The sequence below is a fragment of the Canis lupus genome, chromosome 15, assembly GCF_011100685.1.
Source record: "Canis lupus familiaris isolate Mischka breed German Shepherd chromosome 15, alternate assembly UU_Cfam_GSD_1.0, whole genome shotgun sequence".
NCBI classification, from domain to species: Eukaryota; Metazoa; Chordata; class Mammalia; order Carnivora; family Canidae; genus Canis; species Canis lupus.
The window spans coordinates 4,939,191-4,954,319 of NC_049236.1; the positions used below are offsets into that span (position 1 = coordinate 4,939,191).

Consider the following 15,129-nt stretch of genomic DNA (forward strand, 5'->3'; position numbering starts at 1 on the left):
GATTATGGTGGATTTGGGATATGGCCCAGGCCTGGGCCTCCTGCTGCTGACCCAGCCCCGCAGGCGTTAGCAAGAGCCCTGCGCTGTCCACCTCCCCCTCCCCACCCAGAGACCACCCCTCCGACCAGGGGCCTGGAGCTGGCAAGTGACTATGCGGCTTGGGCTGTGTGTGGTGGCCCTGGTTCTGAGCTGGATGCATCTCGCTGCGGGCAGCCGGGGGATCAAGGGGAAGAGGCAGAGGCGGAGTGAGTAATGGAGGGGGGGCTGGACCACCCCTGGCCGTGGGAGCGGGAGGGGGCCGCCTGGGGACCCGAGGGCCATCGGTGGTGGTTTCGTCCCGTGATGACCGTTGCAGATTCTCCTTTGCCCCTGACAGCCGTGCGGATCGCTCAGTAGATTAGCCTGCCTGTGGATGATCCGGTTTGTGGATTAATTTGTTGAGATGACCCACTCTGGAGATTACCCACTTTGTCTGTTTTCCCCTCTGTAGACTCCGCTTTCTAGATTAACCCCTCTCTTGTGAGGATCCAGTTGTGTGGATTATGCCCTTTGACATAACACCAGCTTTGTGCGGTATCCATGGAGATGTGGCCCCTGCTGTGGCCCCGGCCCCAGGGTGCTCGGTCCCCTCCTCACTGCCCCAGGGAGTTCACGGCTCTTTTCTTCAGGGTCTCAGGGATCTCGGGCCAGGAACTCCCCTCAGCTTGGGCAACAGCTTCCCCTGCAGCGGAGTTGGGAGGCTCATGACACTGGCCACTCCCGTCGTTATTATGAACTCTGCGCAGTGGGATTCGGGGGGCTGCACTGGGGGCCGAAGGAGTCTGGCCCCATGGCCCTGGCCAACCAGAATGCCTCGCACTTCCCTGCTTTCCGTAAAATTCCATGTAAGATGTCACTGGAAGGAGGGTTCTCACAGTTAAAAAAAGAAGGAAGGAAGGAAGGAAGGAAGGAAGGAAGGAAGGAAGGAAGGAAGGAAGGAAGGAAAGAAAGAAAGAAAGAAAGAAAGAAAGAAAGAAAGAAAGAAAGAAAGAAAGAAAGAAAGAAAGAAAGAAAGAAAGAAAGAAAGAGAGATTCTCTTATGGTACAGATAGGCCTAGGGACACCCGGTTGGCCGATCCTGGGACCCAATTCCCACGAACCCCCCGTCTTCCTAAAAACAGAGCTTGATGCAGTTCAGGATTAACCTGCCCCCACAGAATCCCATCCCCCGTGGCCCTGGGGCCTCGGCCTGGCTCCTGCCGTGGGGGATGGGGATGTATGTACCTGCCCAGTGCTCGGCCACTCCCAGGGCCTCTGGGGACCCGAAGGACAGGCTAGTGAGTAGGGAGGAGGCCTACCCTACAGACCCCAAGGCCTCTCTGTCTTTCAACGTCCCCTGTAAGGGATGTCAGTCCCACAGGCCGAGGCTCCTCCACCTCTTGCTTCCCCACCAGGAAAGGTCGCCACGCAGGCGGCCGAGTTCTGTTGGGTCTCCGAGGCCAAGGGCAGACCCGGCCCCGGGGAGAGGAGCTCGGAGAATTGGTGACGCTGAAAATCCCTGGCTTAACAAACAGTTAGGGACAGTTAGGTTTCATCAGCAGCGACGCCTTGATTTTCCTCCCTCCTCATCTGTTGTGGCCCGTATTTTGGACTCCACAGGCCAGATGCGGTTTAGCGGTTTAGAACCAGTCTCCTGTGTTTCCGAGATGAGAGAGAGAGCGAGCAAGAGTGGCCAGTCGTGCTCTTGGGACGCACGCCAGCTCACATGCAGAGCCACACACACCCCCTCCCTAAGCCGGGGGCCTGAGACCTGGGTTCAAGTCTCTTGAGCTGATAAAACCAAAACAGAGTCCTGGCCTGAGCGGCAGAGAGGCCGGGTCCCCGCAACAGGCAGCCAAACGCAGCAGTTAGACGGGTCCACCTTCGACAGAGCCCCCGGCCGCAGCCCCGTCCCTAGTCCCCAGCCGTGTGAGGGTGGCGGGAGGCGTGGGGAGCGACTCAGGGTGCAGCGAGCGTCCACACTGAAGGATCCAGAGAGGGATACGAGGGTAGATGTTGCTAGACGGTGCTCGTGGAACAGAAACCACAGAGCCGCAAGGGCAACTCTAAGGGGATATAGCAAAGCCTACGTGAGGTTTTGTTTGCATGTAGGTGTTGGTTGGGAACCCTTTGTAAAATATCAAGCTCTGTGTAGACATCGGGGTGCACGTTGCTGTTACATGAACAACGAACAACGTGTGGACCTTTTGCTCTTAGGGTTCCCGGGGAGTGGGGAGGGAAGGAAGGGGAGCAAGATGCGGGGTGAGCTTGCAGCCACTGGTGGGGGTGGCAGCGATAGCCAGCGGAGGAGCCGGGGCCTGTGGCCTCTGCGTGCCGCCCGTCCTGTCCGTCCCTGCGTGTCGGGAGGGCTGTCAGAGGACCCCTGGCTGGGCTATGATCAAGAGGCACATGGAAGTCTTGAGTCCAGAAATGGGTGATCCCAGGCCTGGGTGATGGTACCCCCTGCACGGAGAGCGGGGAACTGAGTGAACCAGGCTGCGGGTGTGAGTCATGAACCTGGCGGGGCCACCCCGTCCCCTCCCCGAGCCCCCTCGTCGGCCTCCTGTCTCCTCCCTGGCCTCACCCTCTCCTTGATGCCTTCCGCCCTGGATTTCCCGCCCCTTGTACTACCCACTTTTACTCACTACTCAGTCCCTTTTGCCCACACGCTTCTTCGGTCTGGTTCCTGGGCCCTACTCAGTCCCCTGCCCCCGTGAAGCCCTCATCCCTTCCCTGAGGCCTTACTCCCCTCGGCCCCGACCCCATCTAGACGTGGTGGGCAAGTGAGATCGCCAGGAGACTTCCCAGAGGACTCGACTTTAGTTCTGAGTCTTGAAGGGGTGAGCCAGGCTCGGGAAGGTGGCGGAGAGGGTCCCAGGCAGAAGGACCAACCCGGGCAGAGGCACAGAGGTGTGTGATCGTGCGATGCGCCCAGACCCACAAGCAGAAATAGTTGTACGTGGCTGAGGGTAGTGTTGACAGGCGAGGCGCGCAGGATCGGCTCACGGAGGCCTTTGAGGCTAGGTGGAGAAGTTAGTAAGACCTGATGGGCCTTAGTCCTGCTGGCGATAGGGAGCCACTGTGGATTTTAGGTTTTGGTTTTAGGAACGTCAGTTTGCAAGGATGGGTGAAGGAGCCAGAGAAGCCCCAGGGCACGGAGGGTACCGGCCTTGCCCTCCTGGCCTGGGGAACTGGGCTCCACCGGGGGAGGCAGAGCTGTGTGATGGGGTTTGGGGAAGAGGTTGGGATGCAGGCTCCGGCCCCTCTCCGGGTGCCGTCCACCTCGCCCAGCCCACCCAGCCTCCCCAGCGAGGCTGCAAGCCTCCAAGGCTGCCTCCCCTGCATGCCTCGCCCGGGCATAGGCACAGGAATCTTTCATACGGTGAATGTGGCCTTGCCCTTCCAGGGCCCCTTCCCTGCCGACAGGAGAAAGCCCTGTCTCCCATTCTGTGAATGCACTAGGGTGTTCGGTGCCTCAGAGCCTTTGCACAGGCTGTTCCTCCGATGTGGCCCTCCCCCGTCACCTCGCCGGCTGGTGAGGGAGGGCCTGCCCTTGCTCATCCACTCACGCGGCGCAGGGACTAGCCAGCCCTGGCTTGGGCATCCTGGGTGGGCCTGGGTTTATCCGTCCAAGCCACCAGCTCCCAGCACTTCTGGGCACGTGCTAGGTGTGCAGTGAATGTCTACTGAGTGCATGAGCCTCACTTTTCCCCTGGAATCATTGGACACCCCCCAACGCCCACCGTCTCCCTGGGGCCCCCTTTCCTCCCCCTCCGACACAGAACCGCCCTCCCAGGGCTGTCAGCACCCCACTGCCCATGCATCTGTCTCACCAAGCTGAGAACACCCTTGGTTTCCTGTCCTTGACCAGCATCCCTTTCCTCATTGACCTGACCCCTGCCCATCACCGAGCCCCTCTCCCCCTTCATAGGCTCTCCTCCCCCTCCCTGAGCCCCCACATTTCATGAGGATCAGCTCCCTCTGTCCTTGTCCCTGATCCCCCACCTCGGACCGCAAGGCCACATCCTGGGGTCTTTGGGTCCTCACTCCATCAATTCACTCAGCCTCGGGGTCTCAGGATCCCAGCCCCTGCTCACAGCTGGTCTCCCCTCTCTGCTCTCTGGCTCCCTCCTCCCTTTACCCCCACTTCCACCCCTCCCACTCACTTCCTGTCCCTCTCGAGCCACCACACCGTTCCTGGTGGTGGGGGGTCAGCCAGCCAGCCAGTCACCTCCCGGAGCGCCTGTGGCCCTGGCCTCCCCCAGCTGTCCCTGCCCCCCTCCCCTTTTGAACTTGGTTCCTGGGCCCACTCTCCCTCAGTGAGCCCACCCCCACCCAGGATTCCTTTTCCGCTTCTCTCTGAGCCCCTCACCCTCAGCTCGCCCTGCTGAGTGAGTGTTGCCCCCACCCGCTGCTCAGCCTCTGCCTCGGGATGACTCCCAACTCCCATGACCGGACCACCGATGACCACGGCTTCCATGGATGGATCCCTGGGGTCCTGCCTCTGCTCCACAGCTGATTGCTTGAATGCAGTGGCTCTCCTTCCTCTCCTCCTGGACCACTACCCTCTGCCTCCTGCCCCCACCCGGGGCGCCGACACCTGTACCTTCCTGCCTCCTTACCTGACACCCCGGTGGCATTGGCACGGTGATGCCCCCCTGCCCTGCCCAGTGTCCTCCTCTCTTGGCTTCCATATACGCCATGCTTGTGAGTGGCCTTTCTTTATTTCTGCCCTTCCCTTGAAGTCCTAGTTCCTTTTCTCATCTCTCCACCCGCTGCCCTGACCATCTGGTGGACCCCCATGCCTTTACGACTGTTCTCACGTTAAGGACTCCGCACCCACAGTCTCCAGCCAAAAAGTTTCTCTTGGGTTCCAGACCCACAGGTTCTACTGCCTAATAGGCACCTTCCCCCGGATTCCCACAGAAGCCACAGCCTCAACACATCTAAGAGCTGACCGCTCATCATTTCCCCACCCAAACCTGCTCCTCCTCCTCCTCCTCCTGTGGCCCCAGGGAAGGGCCAAGGGCCACCCTGTCACACCAGCCCTTGGAATCACCTCGGGGTCACCTTCGGCTTGCGCCTTCCCCGTGTCCAGCCCATCCCCTGGGCCTGTTGCTTCTCCCACCTGAGTGTCATCCCTGTGTCCACTCCACGTCTTCTCGGTTCAGCTCCGTGTCTTGCAGCCCCTACAGCCCATTCTCCATATCACGGAGCCATCCTGGCCAGGTCTCTGATTTTAAAGCCTCCAGCAATTCTTCTCTGCCTTTAGGACAATGTCCAAACTCCTTTGGAGAGATTCAAGACCCTTCCTCATCTTGGCCATGCCTCCCTCCCCAGCTTCATGCCCAGCAGCTCCCTCCACACCCTCCAGCACCCCACGCCCGGTGCTGATTTCAGACCCCGAGTGCTCCATGCTTTCTCTTGCTATGTCACTGAGAGATCCAGAGAAATGCGCACAGAGACGTGCTGTTAGTTGGATGGGAGGTGGGCGGCAGGATTCGGAGAAGGCCTTTTGCAAATCTGTCTTTAACAAAAGTGACAAGGATGGGATAAATGAGCACGGGAACAGAGCTAGATGGCCGGTAAATGGGACCCTGGGATCACTTCAGTTACTGAAACCAAGGTAAGAGTAAAAGGAACATTCATTTCAGCAATGAATTCAGTAAAAACCTTGAATGATAGAGGCTACAATATCTCTGAAGCAGAAGCAGTACCTAAAATCCACAGTAACTTATTAATTTGTAATACAGCCAGATAAAGGCCCAAAGTGGAAAAATAAACCCAAGGGCTCCCTCATGACGCCAATGGAACATTTGAGTATCTTTGCTCTTAGAACTAAACGAAGAACAATATTAATTTTTAAATGTATTGATTCAGTAACATCAGCTCTATATACAGATCAGTTCTATATTTACAAAAAAAAAAAAAAAATCCATCTCCCTGTACTTCCAGTCTCCGCATCAGCTTGTGGAGTCCTGCCCGTGGCCTTCCTAAATTCCATTCCCTCTGCCTGGAACACCTGCTGGCTGCGAAGCCTCATTCAAGTCATTTAACTTCTCCATGTCCTCCTCTGTTAGGAAAAAAAAAAAAAAAAGGAGGCTTACAAATTAATAATGGCACCTGCTTTGTGGGGTGTAAGGATTGAATAAGTGAATGCTTGATGAGCCCTGGGAGCGGAGTCAGGTGCCACACGGAGGAGCCAGCACCCACTACTGTGGTCACAGCGGTGTTACGTGGTTGTGCTTGTTATTGCCCCTTCCGCTAAGCTTCTTTTTAATTTTTTTTTAATTTTTTTAAATGATTTTATTTATTCATGAGAGACACACATAGAGAGAGAGAGAGAGAGAGGCAGAGACACAGGCAGAGGTAGAAGCAGGTTTCCTGCGAGGAGCCCAATGCAGGACTCAATCCCAGGACCCTGGGGTCACACCCTGAAGGCAGATGCTCAACCCCTGAGCCCCCTGGACGCCCCTTCTGCTCACCTTAACTCTGACACATTCTCTCCTGTTCTGGAATCAGGGTAACCCCCGCGGCAGATGCTCCTCCAAGCAGGCCCCCCCCAGAGTGGACATCCTCACTGTCCGTTTCCAGTGGTGGGAAGGGAGGCACGTGAGACCCTGTGTTTTGCTCCCCTGGGGTCACGGGCTGGGGATTTGGCTCCAGGTCCCCCGACTTGGAAGCCTGAGGTCGGGGCCCACTACGTTGCACCATCTCCTGCCATCTCTTCTGATCCCCCCGCCCCCGGCGCTCTGTCCCCAGCCTGCATCTCCAGCTCCTCTCCGCGTGCTTGCTCCCACGCAGCTCACCACCACTCTGCGTTCCCTTCTCCACGTGCTTCTCTTCCCGTGGGGTGGGCCTCGTTTAGGGACCGGCCCACTGTTCCCCCACATACCCTAGCTCTCAGCCCAGGCTGCTCCCTCCTGCCGGTCACCTCGGCCTCCGGACTGTCACTATATCGCCTACACTTCTCTCAAATCTTTTGCTGTCCATATCCAGCTGCGCAGAATTTTTTGATGACATTCTCATATTTTCCTCCTGGATGATCTAGTTAGCTTTCTTCCTTTCCTTTTTTTTTTTTTTTTTAATATTTTGTTTATTTATTTGAGAGAGAGAGAGAACACGAGCAGGGGGAGGGGGAGAGGGAGAGGGAGAAGCAGGCTCCCTGCTGAGCAGGACTCGATCCCAGGATCCTGGGACCATGACCTGAGCCAAAGGCCTGCCTGACCGAGCCACCCGGGCGCCCTGGTCAGCTTCCTTTCAAATGGTCCTTGAGTCTCTGGTCTCCATCCAGGAACCTCCCAATGTGTAAATCAGCTCGGATCCTGCACTGTGCCCATAGCTTCTTCCTACTGTCTAATCAGTTCTGAGAAAAGTTCTGGGGAAAAATCTGCAAAACAGCCGTTCTTTGGTCAAAATGCTTGGAAAATAAAGGTTCCTCCATTCCCCCTCTGAGGGAGTCACTGTGCACAGGAGCATAATAAAGGGTCAAAGAAGCCCTACAGTAAAGAATCTTGTTTAGACCCCTCAGACCCGGTGGTTCACAGTCTTGCCTGACGCCCTGGCCTGTTCTCTACAGCCTCCAGTGAACATCTAGGGGAGAGCGTGTCCCCCGGAGTGCTCTTTGGGACACGCTGCCTGGCAGGATCGGGTTTGAGTTCCTTAGCATGATTATCTTTCACCACTCCCCGCCACTCCCCTCCTGCACCCAAATCATCTGCAATTTCCTTTGGGTTCTTTCCTACCTCTGTGGTCCTTGCTCCTGGAGGACCCTTATCTCAACTTCCTGATGGACCAATCTCTACTAATTCTTCAAGAGTTGGCCCAAATGGCACCTCCTCTATGACTCCTTCCCTCTCTTTTTTTTTCTTCTTCTTTTAAAGACTTTATTTATTCATAAGAAACACACACACAGAGGCAGAGACCCAGGCTGAGGGAGAAGCAGGCTCCCAGCGGGGAGCCAGATGTGGGACTCAATCCCAGGACCCTGGGGTCACACCCTGAGCCGAAGGCAGATGCTCAACCACTGAGCCCCCCAGGTTCCCGTCCTTCCCTCTTCTTTTTTGGGTTCACTCTCGCTAGGCCTTGCGGTTGTCAACATTTGTTTGCAGGTCTGTCTGCACCACTGAGAGGTCAGCTTGGGGTGGTCAGGCGAGCCTCCCTCCGTGTCCCCAGCACTCACGCGGCACAGGGTACTTGGAGGGGCTCGGGGGGTGTTGCTACAGGAGTAGGTAAGGGAGTGACATCAAAGGTTTGAGAGCTCATGCTGGACTTAGAGATCACACTGCCCCCAGGATGGCCAGCATTTCCCAACCTCAGCATCACTGACATTTTGAACCAGACAACTTGTTGTGGGCACCCCCCCACCTCCCCCTGCGACCCTGGGCCTTGTAGGATGTTTAGTGGCACCCCTGGTGCGTCGCCTACCCCCCTCCCCAGTGTGACAATCAGAAATGTCTCTGGACATCGTCAAACATCCCCTGGGAGCCAAATCATCTCTTGTTGAGGCCACTGTTCTAGACATAAGTTCTTGCATTGTTTTCTAGTCTCTGAGAAGATGACTTATTTTTCAGATCGTTTAACCCATTGTCCTTCTTGACCTTAAAACTTTCTCCAGGTTAAAAAAAAAATCCCCTCCGTCCACATTTGAGGCTGAATTTTTCTTCCTCTGGGGAGGGATGGGGAGGTTCCTGGAAAGAGCAAGCCCGGAGAGTGGGTCTCTGCTGAGCCTGGACCTGGGGAGGCATGGGGATGCATGCGTCAGGCCCCCCTGGCGCTAGTCCCCCTGAGAGATGATGCTGGGAGGTTTGTAAAGCAGCCAGCCTTGCAGGGAGCTGCCATCCTGGCCTGTGCTTTCTGAGAAGCACGTTCACGTTAGTCTTGTAGGAAGAAACTCCAGTCTACCCACTCCCCACCCTGGTGGGAGCCCGGGAAGGACGGAGGGCTCCCCAATAGCCGCCCTCTTACCCCTGTCCCACTCTTGCAGTCAGTGCTGAGGGGAGCCAGGCCTGTGCCAAAGGTTGTGAGCTCTGCTCTGAGGTCAACGGCTGCCTCAAGTGCTCGCCCAAGCTGTTCATCCTGCTGGAGAGGAACGACATTCGCCAGGTGGGCGTCTGCTTGCCTTCCTGCCCGCCTGGATACTTCGATGCCCGCAACCCCGACATGAACAAGTGCATCAGTAAGTGTGTGTGTGCGTGTTGGGGGGACGGGGTGGCAGAGAAGGCTGTGGACACCAGGGGAGAGTGCTTTGACCCATTGGTGGCGGCAAGAAGAGTAGAGGGGACACCGAGGATGGGAGACGAGGCTCCTGATTCAAGTATCCAGCTGCGAGCCAGACAGGCCCGAGAGTCCATCCACCTCTCCACCCCACTGTGGCCGTAGAGGGACCCTACCTCCTCCCTCCAGACCTGCTCCCACCCGCAGTGTCCCGGGCCACCCGGGCCATTGACCTGAGAGCCAGCCTGTCACTCGTGTCATCTCCCACAGCGCACCTGCTGCCTCCTTCCCATCCTCACTTGCCATCGTCTCGCCGGGGCTCCCGGCGCCCCTCTCGGGGACCGTCCCAGTAGGCTGCTTCTCTGTTCAACACTCACGTGGGTCCCTTCCACCCTCCCTCTGCACTGCAGCCAGAAAGATGCTCCCGAGACATGTGTCCTGTCCCATCACACTTCTGCTCGGGGACCGACCGGCTCCACTGACTGCGGGGAACTGTCAGCCCGTCCGCTCCCCACCCCGCGCCCAAGGCTTCTTGCGGCCCGGGCTTCGCACCCCACGACAGCTGCGGTGCCTGTGCCCAGGGCACGCGCAGTCCCACCTCTGTTAGGTTAGGCTCCCTGTGACATTCTGGGGGAACAGACAGGGAACACACTCGGGTGAACAATGCCAGTGCCCCTCCCGTTGGTGCAGAAGCCTTGGAGATGAGATGCATTTCAGTTGAGCCTCCCAATGGCCTTCGGAGGGAGATGGGACCTAAGTGACAGGTGTTCCTTTTTGGGGGGCTAATAACAGGGAGGCCTGCAGGGGAAATGGCTGACCCGCGATCGGCCCTGGGTTCTAATCTCAACTCTGCTTCTTATTCTTTATATAACATTGGGTGGGCGTGTTGCAGCCTCGCACAATATCATCTTTAAAATGAGGGTGCTCGTTTTCACCCCTAGGGCGGTCGCCAGAGGCATATGGAAAGCCCTGAGTGTCCCGCGCTGGACGCACAGTAGTGGCCATTCTTACTGTGTGTCACCTGCAACCAAACCCGGGGATCCAAGCAAGAGAGGAGGGAGTGGAGGAGGCGAAGCCGCAGAGCCCAGGGGGCACAGAGGAGGGGTAGGGTGCAGTGGGGTGGGGAGCTTGTGATGGATGGAGGGGGGACCCTGGGGCTGCCCTCTCGGTCCTCAGGGTATTTGGGGTAGGAGTTCCTGGCTGCACCAGCTCCCGGGAAACTGGCAGCCCAAGCTTCAGGTGCCAGAGCCTGGGAGGAAGTCAGCCCTGCCCACGGTCTGGGAAGGGAGAGGTTGTGAAAGACTCTGCCTGCCTCCAGCCGGGGGCCCTGTGACCCTCCCTCCCCCCACTTCCCCAGAGCGGGGAGAGCTGGCGGGAGGGGCTCAGGGAGGGACCCAGGAGTCCAACCAAGGTGGTTCCTGGAACTGGGCCTTGCAGAGGGTGAGGAATTTGCCCTGGGATTTCTCCTCCCCGCTCGGAGCAGATTCTTTTCACAGGGCAGGAGGGGAACTGGGGTTTGGGGTGTTGCAGATGCCCAGCAATGGGGGAGCAGAAACCACACAGCCTCGAGCGGGGGTCATTGCATCCCTCAGTTCAAATCTGATTAGGTGGCCCTCTGGGGTGCCAGGACGCACTGGGACCCTTCTCTCTCACCCCCATGAATCCCAGAGGGTCCCACCCCCCTCCTCCCCTGAAACCAGCTCCCCGGGGTCTCGCAAGGTGGTTCCAGGGCCTTGACTGGGTTTGGGGAGGAGTGAGCTGACTGTCCCAGCCAGCCCTGAAGTGTGGTCACTCGGGCCTCCTCTACCCAGCCTGTCCTTGTCTCCCTCCCTCCCAGGACTCTTCTGCAGCCATGGCAGGTCCAGGCCATGGTTCTGCCCTCGAGGTCGGGGTGTGTGTGGGGCTGCCCTCTGGGTTGGGGGGCATTGGGGACTGGGATGAGCCAGAGGCCCCCAATCCGGCTCTCTCCTCAGAGTGCAAGATTGAGCACTGTGAGGCCTGCTTCAGCCACAACTTCTGCACCAAGTGCAAGGAGAGCTTGTACCTGCACAAGGGCCGCTGCTATCCGGCCTGTCCCGAGGGCTCCGCAGTGGCCAACGGCACCATGGAGTGCAGCAGTCCTGGTGAGTTTGTGGGGAGCTGCGGGCTGAGGGGGCCGGGGAGGGGCGGGGAGAGCCTGGGCTGGGGGCTGTGCAGGGAAAGCTTAGCCCCCACCCGCTCCCCCTCCCCTGACCACCCTGTGGGGTTTGTCTCCGAGCTTTTCTGCCCCTGGACTGACACTGCCTCCAGCATCAGGCTCAGCCAGAGGGCAGGTGGCAGAGGCCCCCTTGGGGTATTCTGGGGTGCTCAGCTGTGACCCCCTCCTCCCTTTTTCTCTCCCTCCTCCCCCCCTTCCTGCCAGCACAATGTGAAATGAGTGAGTGGTCCCTGTGGGGGCCGTGCTCCAAGAAGAAGAGGCTCTGTGGCTTCCGGAGGGGCTCCGAGGAGCGGACACGCAGGGTGCTCCATGCCCCTGGTGGGGACCACGCTGTCTGCTCCGACACCAAGGAGACCCGCAAGTGCACGGTGCGGAGGACACCCTGTCCCGAGGGTGAGCTGCGGCCTCTGCCTCCCCAGGGCTGGGGGTCAGGGCCAGCCGTGGAGGTCTGACCACTTTTGCCTCCTGCCAGGCCCCCGGGAAAGGGCCACATGGGGACCCTGGCACAGGGTGCCGTGCGGGGGGATCCAGTGCCAGACGCTGGCAGACAACAGCCCCAGGACCCGGTGTGATGGCAGCTGAAGCCTCAGTGTCCATGTCCCAGGGTTTCCCCATGTCTTCTGAACCAGCAGATGTTGGCATTGGGAGGATCCTCAGAAGTCACAGGGGGCCACGGAAGGGGGTGCTGAGACCCAGAGAGGTGTAGCCATGTGACCAAGGTCACACAGCCTGTAGCTGGCAATGATGTGGCTGCTGCCCCCAGAGGCAGTGGAGCGGGGCAGGGGACTTGCTTGTCCTGAGAGCTGCACCGAACATCCTGGCCCATTGGGATCCAAGGTCTGAAGAAGACACGGGAAGAGGAGGGTGTCTGGTTCATCGAGAGACAGAGGGAGAGAGGCTCCTGGGACCCCCGTCTCCATGCCCATGTTGCAGGGTCCTCTGAAGTGGCTGCTGGTCAGAAGAGGCCTGGCAGGGGACCCTGAGACTGTGTAAGGGCAGTGGCTCCAGCCCCCCTCCTGTCCCCCTCCCGGCTTTCTCTCCACCCGCTCCTAGAGCCCTGGGCCATGCCTGGGGCCTCCTCACTAGCTGCAGGACATCCTTTGTTGACTCTTCCTGCTCTTGGGGTTGCAGGGCAGAAGAGGAGGAAAGGGGGCCAGGGCCGCCGTGAGAGCGCCAACAGGAACCCCAGCCGGAAGGAGGGCAAGGAGGCGGGCGCCGGCTCCCGGAGACGCAAGGGCCAGCACCAGCCGCAGCACCAGGGGACAGCGGGGCCGGTCACGCCCGCGGGGCCCACCTAGGGACGTTCGCACCTGCAGGCCCCGCGGAAGGAGTCCAGCGCTGCTCTGTGTGATGGAAGCTTTACGGAACTGGAGCGCTGGGGGTGAAGCGTGCACACACTCTCCATACGTATACGGACACACAGACACACACACACACAGGACCCATGTCCCAACATGCAGCCAACATACAAGCGCGCGTGCACAGACACACAGACACACCATCCAGGCCACGGAAGACGCTTCTATCTCTCGGACATCACCGTGTGAACAGGGTGGGGAGGTGGAGGGGTCACCCTCGCCTGGCCGAGGGCCCAGCGGCACGAGCTTGGGTTGCGATGCTCCCAAGGGACACACCAGAGAGCCTGGTTTCCCAGCGTCCGAGCCCAAATAGAGTGGAGGCTTCTGGAGGAGCTGATAGGATCGGCCCAGAGTGGCTACAGGAACCAAAGCTTGAGGACTGTTCAGCGTTTCCAGCTGTGTGACTTTATCATTGGAGAGTATTGTTACACACCCATGATCCGTATCAGGGCTGCCCCGACTCTGAAAACTGCTTACAGGTTTATTTCAAATTAAAAACAAAACCAAACGACGACAGTAGCCACAGGCACCACATTCCTTTACAGGGGGCGCAGGGATTGGCGGGGTACGCGGGTGCGGGAAGGCACAGGGCTGAGTTGCCAGGGGCCTCCCTCTCCCCGTGGCCTCCTGGACGGAGGGCCTGGCGCGGGAAGGAAACCTCAGGGATACTCTGAGGGTGACTACCAGCTCCTCTACAGCCTCGCTGCTCTGAGTGTGGTCGGTGGCCAGCATCACCGTTATCACCGGGCAGCTTGTTAGGAGGGCGGGTCGTGGGTCCCATCCCAGACCTGATGAGCCCGAGGCTGCATTGTAGCAAAGGTCCCAGGTGACTGACGTGCATGATCCAGTTTAAGAAGCACTGCGGGTGGAACGAAGATCCTGGCCAGCCTGCCACAGGGGGGATCTGGTGGGCTGTAGAGGAGGACGTCCCATCCACGAGAGGCAGACTCCGAATCCTAGAGCTCTATGGTGGTGCCGTAGGGGAACGGGGCACTCAGGCTGTCTGGGATGGTTGGGGGCCACTGGATCCAAAGGCAGGACAACAGATAGCATGACCCTTTGTGCCACATCTGAAGTGTCCACTGGTGGCCACACGTGCACCAGGCCCTGGGCTGCGTGGTTTGCCAGGGGGAGCCAGGCAAAGACCTTGCTGTCGTGGAATTAGAAGTTGGTAGAGGTGACAGGCATGAATCAGGTGATCGTTCCAATAAATGTGTCGCTGCAAACGGGTGGGGGTAGGGGGGGAAGGCCAGGCAACCCCTGGCACATACACAGAGCTATAAAAGTGAACCAAAATAAGGCTTTATCTCAGGGAACCTTTTCAGAGGAGGTGGCACTTGAGCCGAGCTCTGAAGGATGAGTAGGAGTCAAGACAGAGGGAACGATGTTCTAGACAAGTGCTGTCTGATAGAAATACCAGATGAGCCACTTATGTAATTTAAAATTTTTTTCTAGTTACATTTAACAGGTAAGAAGAAACAGGTGAAGTAAATTTTAATTATAGCTTTCATTAAACCACATGTGTGCTAAAATGTTATCTTTTTAACATGCAATCAATATAAAAAATTATTAACAACATCTATTACACTCCTTTTTATTTTTTTCCCTAGCTCTTTAGTTACATTCCAGGTATTTTTATGCTTCAGAGCATATCTTAATTTGGATACGAAATTGTCACCGGAAATGCTCATATTTAGATTTCATACAAACTGAAAAGTTTGCTTTCCACACACTGAATTCCTGCTTCAGGAATAGTTCACAGTTTTCCAACGATTGAATTGACTATGTGTTACATTTTATTTATTTATTTTTAAATATTTTATTTATTTATTTGACAGAGAGAGAGTGAGAGCATGAGCACAAGTAGGCCAAACAGCAGGCAGAGGGAGAGGGAGGAGCAGGTTCTCCTTTGAGCAGAGACCCTGATGCAGATGCAGGACTTGACTCCAGGACCCTGGGATCATGACCTGAGCCGATGGCAGACGCTTCACTGACTGAGCCATCCAGGCACCCCTTAAATTCTAAATTTAATAACTGAAATTAGGTAACATTAACGATTCGGTTCTTCGGTCGTACCAGCTGTGTTTCAAGCACTCACCGGCTACACATGGCTAGTGGTGACTGTGTTGGACAGAAGAGTTCTGTATAGTGAGCATTGCACATGCAAATGTCCTGTGGCAGAAAGGAGCACGGTATTTAAGAAACTGAAAGAAGGCCAATGCAGCTGGAAGGCCTGGAGGGCAAGAGAGGGGAGATGATTCTAGAAAGGTCTCCCGGAGTTGGGTCTTTATTCTCAGAGCCAGGGGAAACTGCTAAAGGCTTTTAAGCAGCAAGCCAACA

At 57.4% G+C, this 15,129-nt stretch overlaps 1 protein-coding gene across 1 annotated transcript; it reads left to right on the top strand.

Annotated features, from left to right (window-relative positions):
• Nucleotides 1–151: 151 nt before the first annotated feature.
• On the top strand, nucleotides 152–12,729 carry RSPO1 (R-spondin 1). The gene is made up of 5 exons (NM_001130838.1): nucleotides 152–245; nucleotides 9,005–9,196; nucleotides 11,208–11,357; nucleotides 11,636–11,824; nucleotides 12,563–12,729. The coding sequence occupies exons 1-5, from the start codon at nucleotides 152–154 to the stop codon at nucleotides 12,727–12,729; spliced, it is 792 nt and encodes a 263-aa protein (NP_001124310.1).
• Nucleotides 12,730–15,129: the final 2,400 nt, after the last annotated feature.

Coding starts and splice junctions, on each gene's coding strand:
- RSPO1 (NM_001130838.1), top strand. CDS start 152: ATGCGGCTTGGGCTGTGTGTGGTGGCCCTGGTTCTGAGCTGGATGCAT. Junction 246..9,004: donor GGGGAAGAGGCAGAGGCGGA/GTGAGTAATGGA, acceptor CCACTCTTGCAG/TCAGTGCTGAGGGGAGCCAG. Junction 9,197..11,207: donor CGACATGAACAAGTGCATCA/GTAAGTGTGTGT, acceptor CTCTCTCCTCAG/AGTGCAAGATTGAGCACTGT.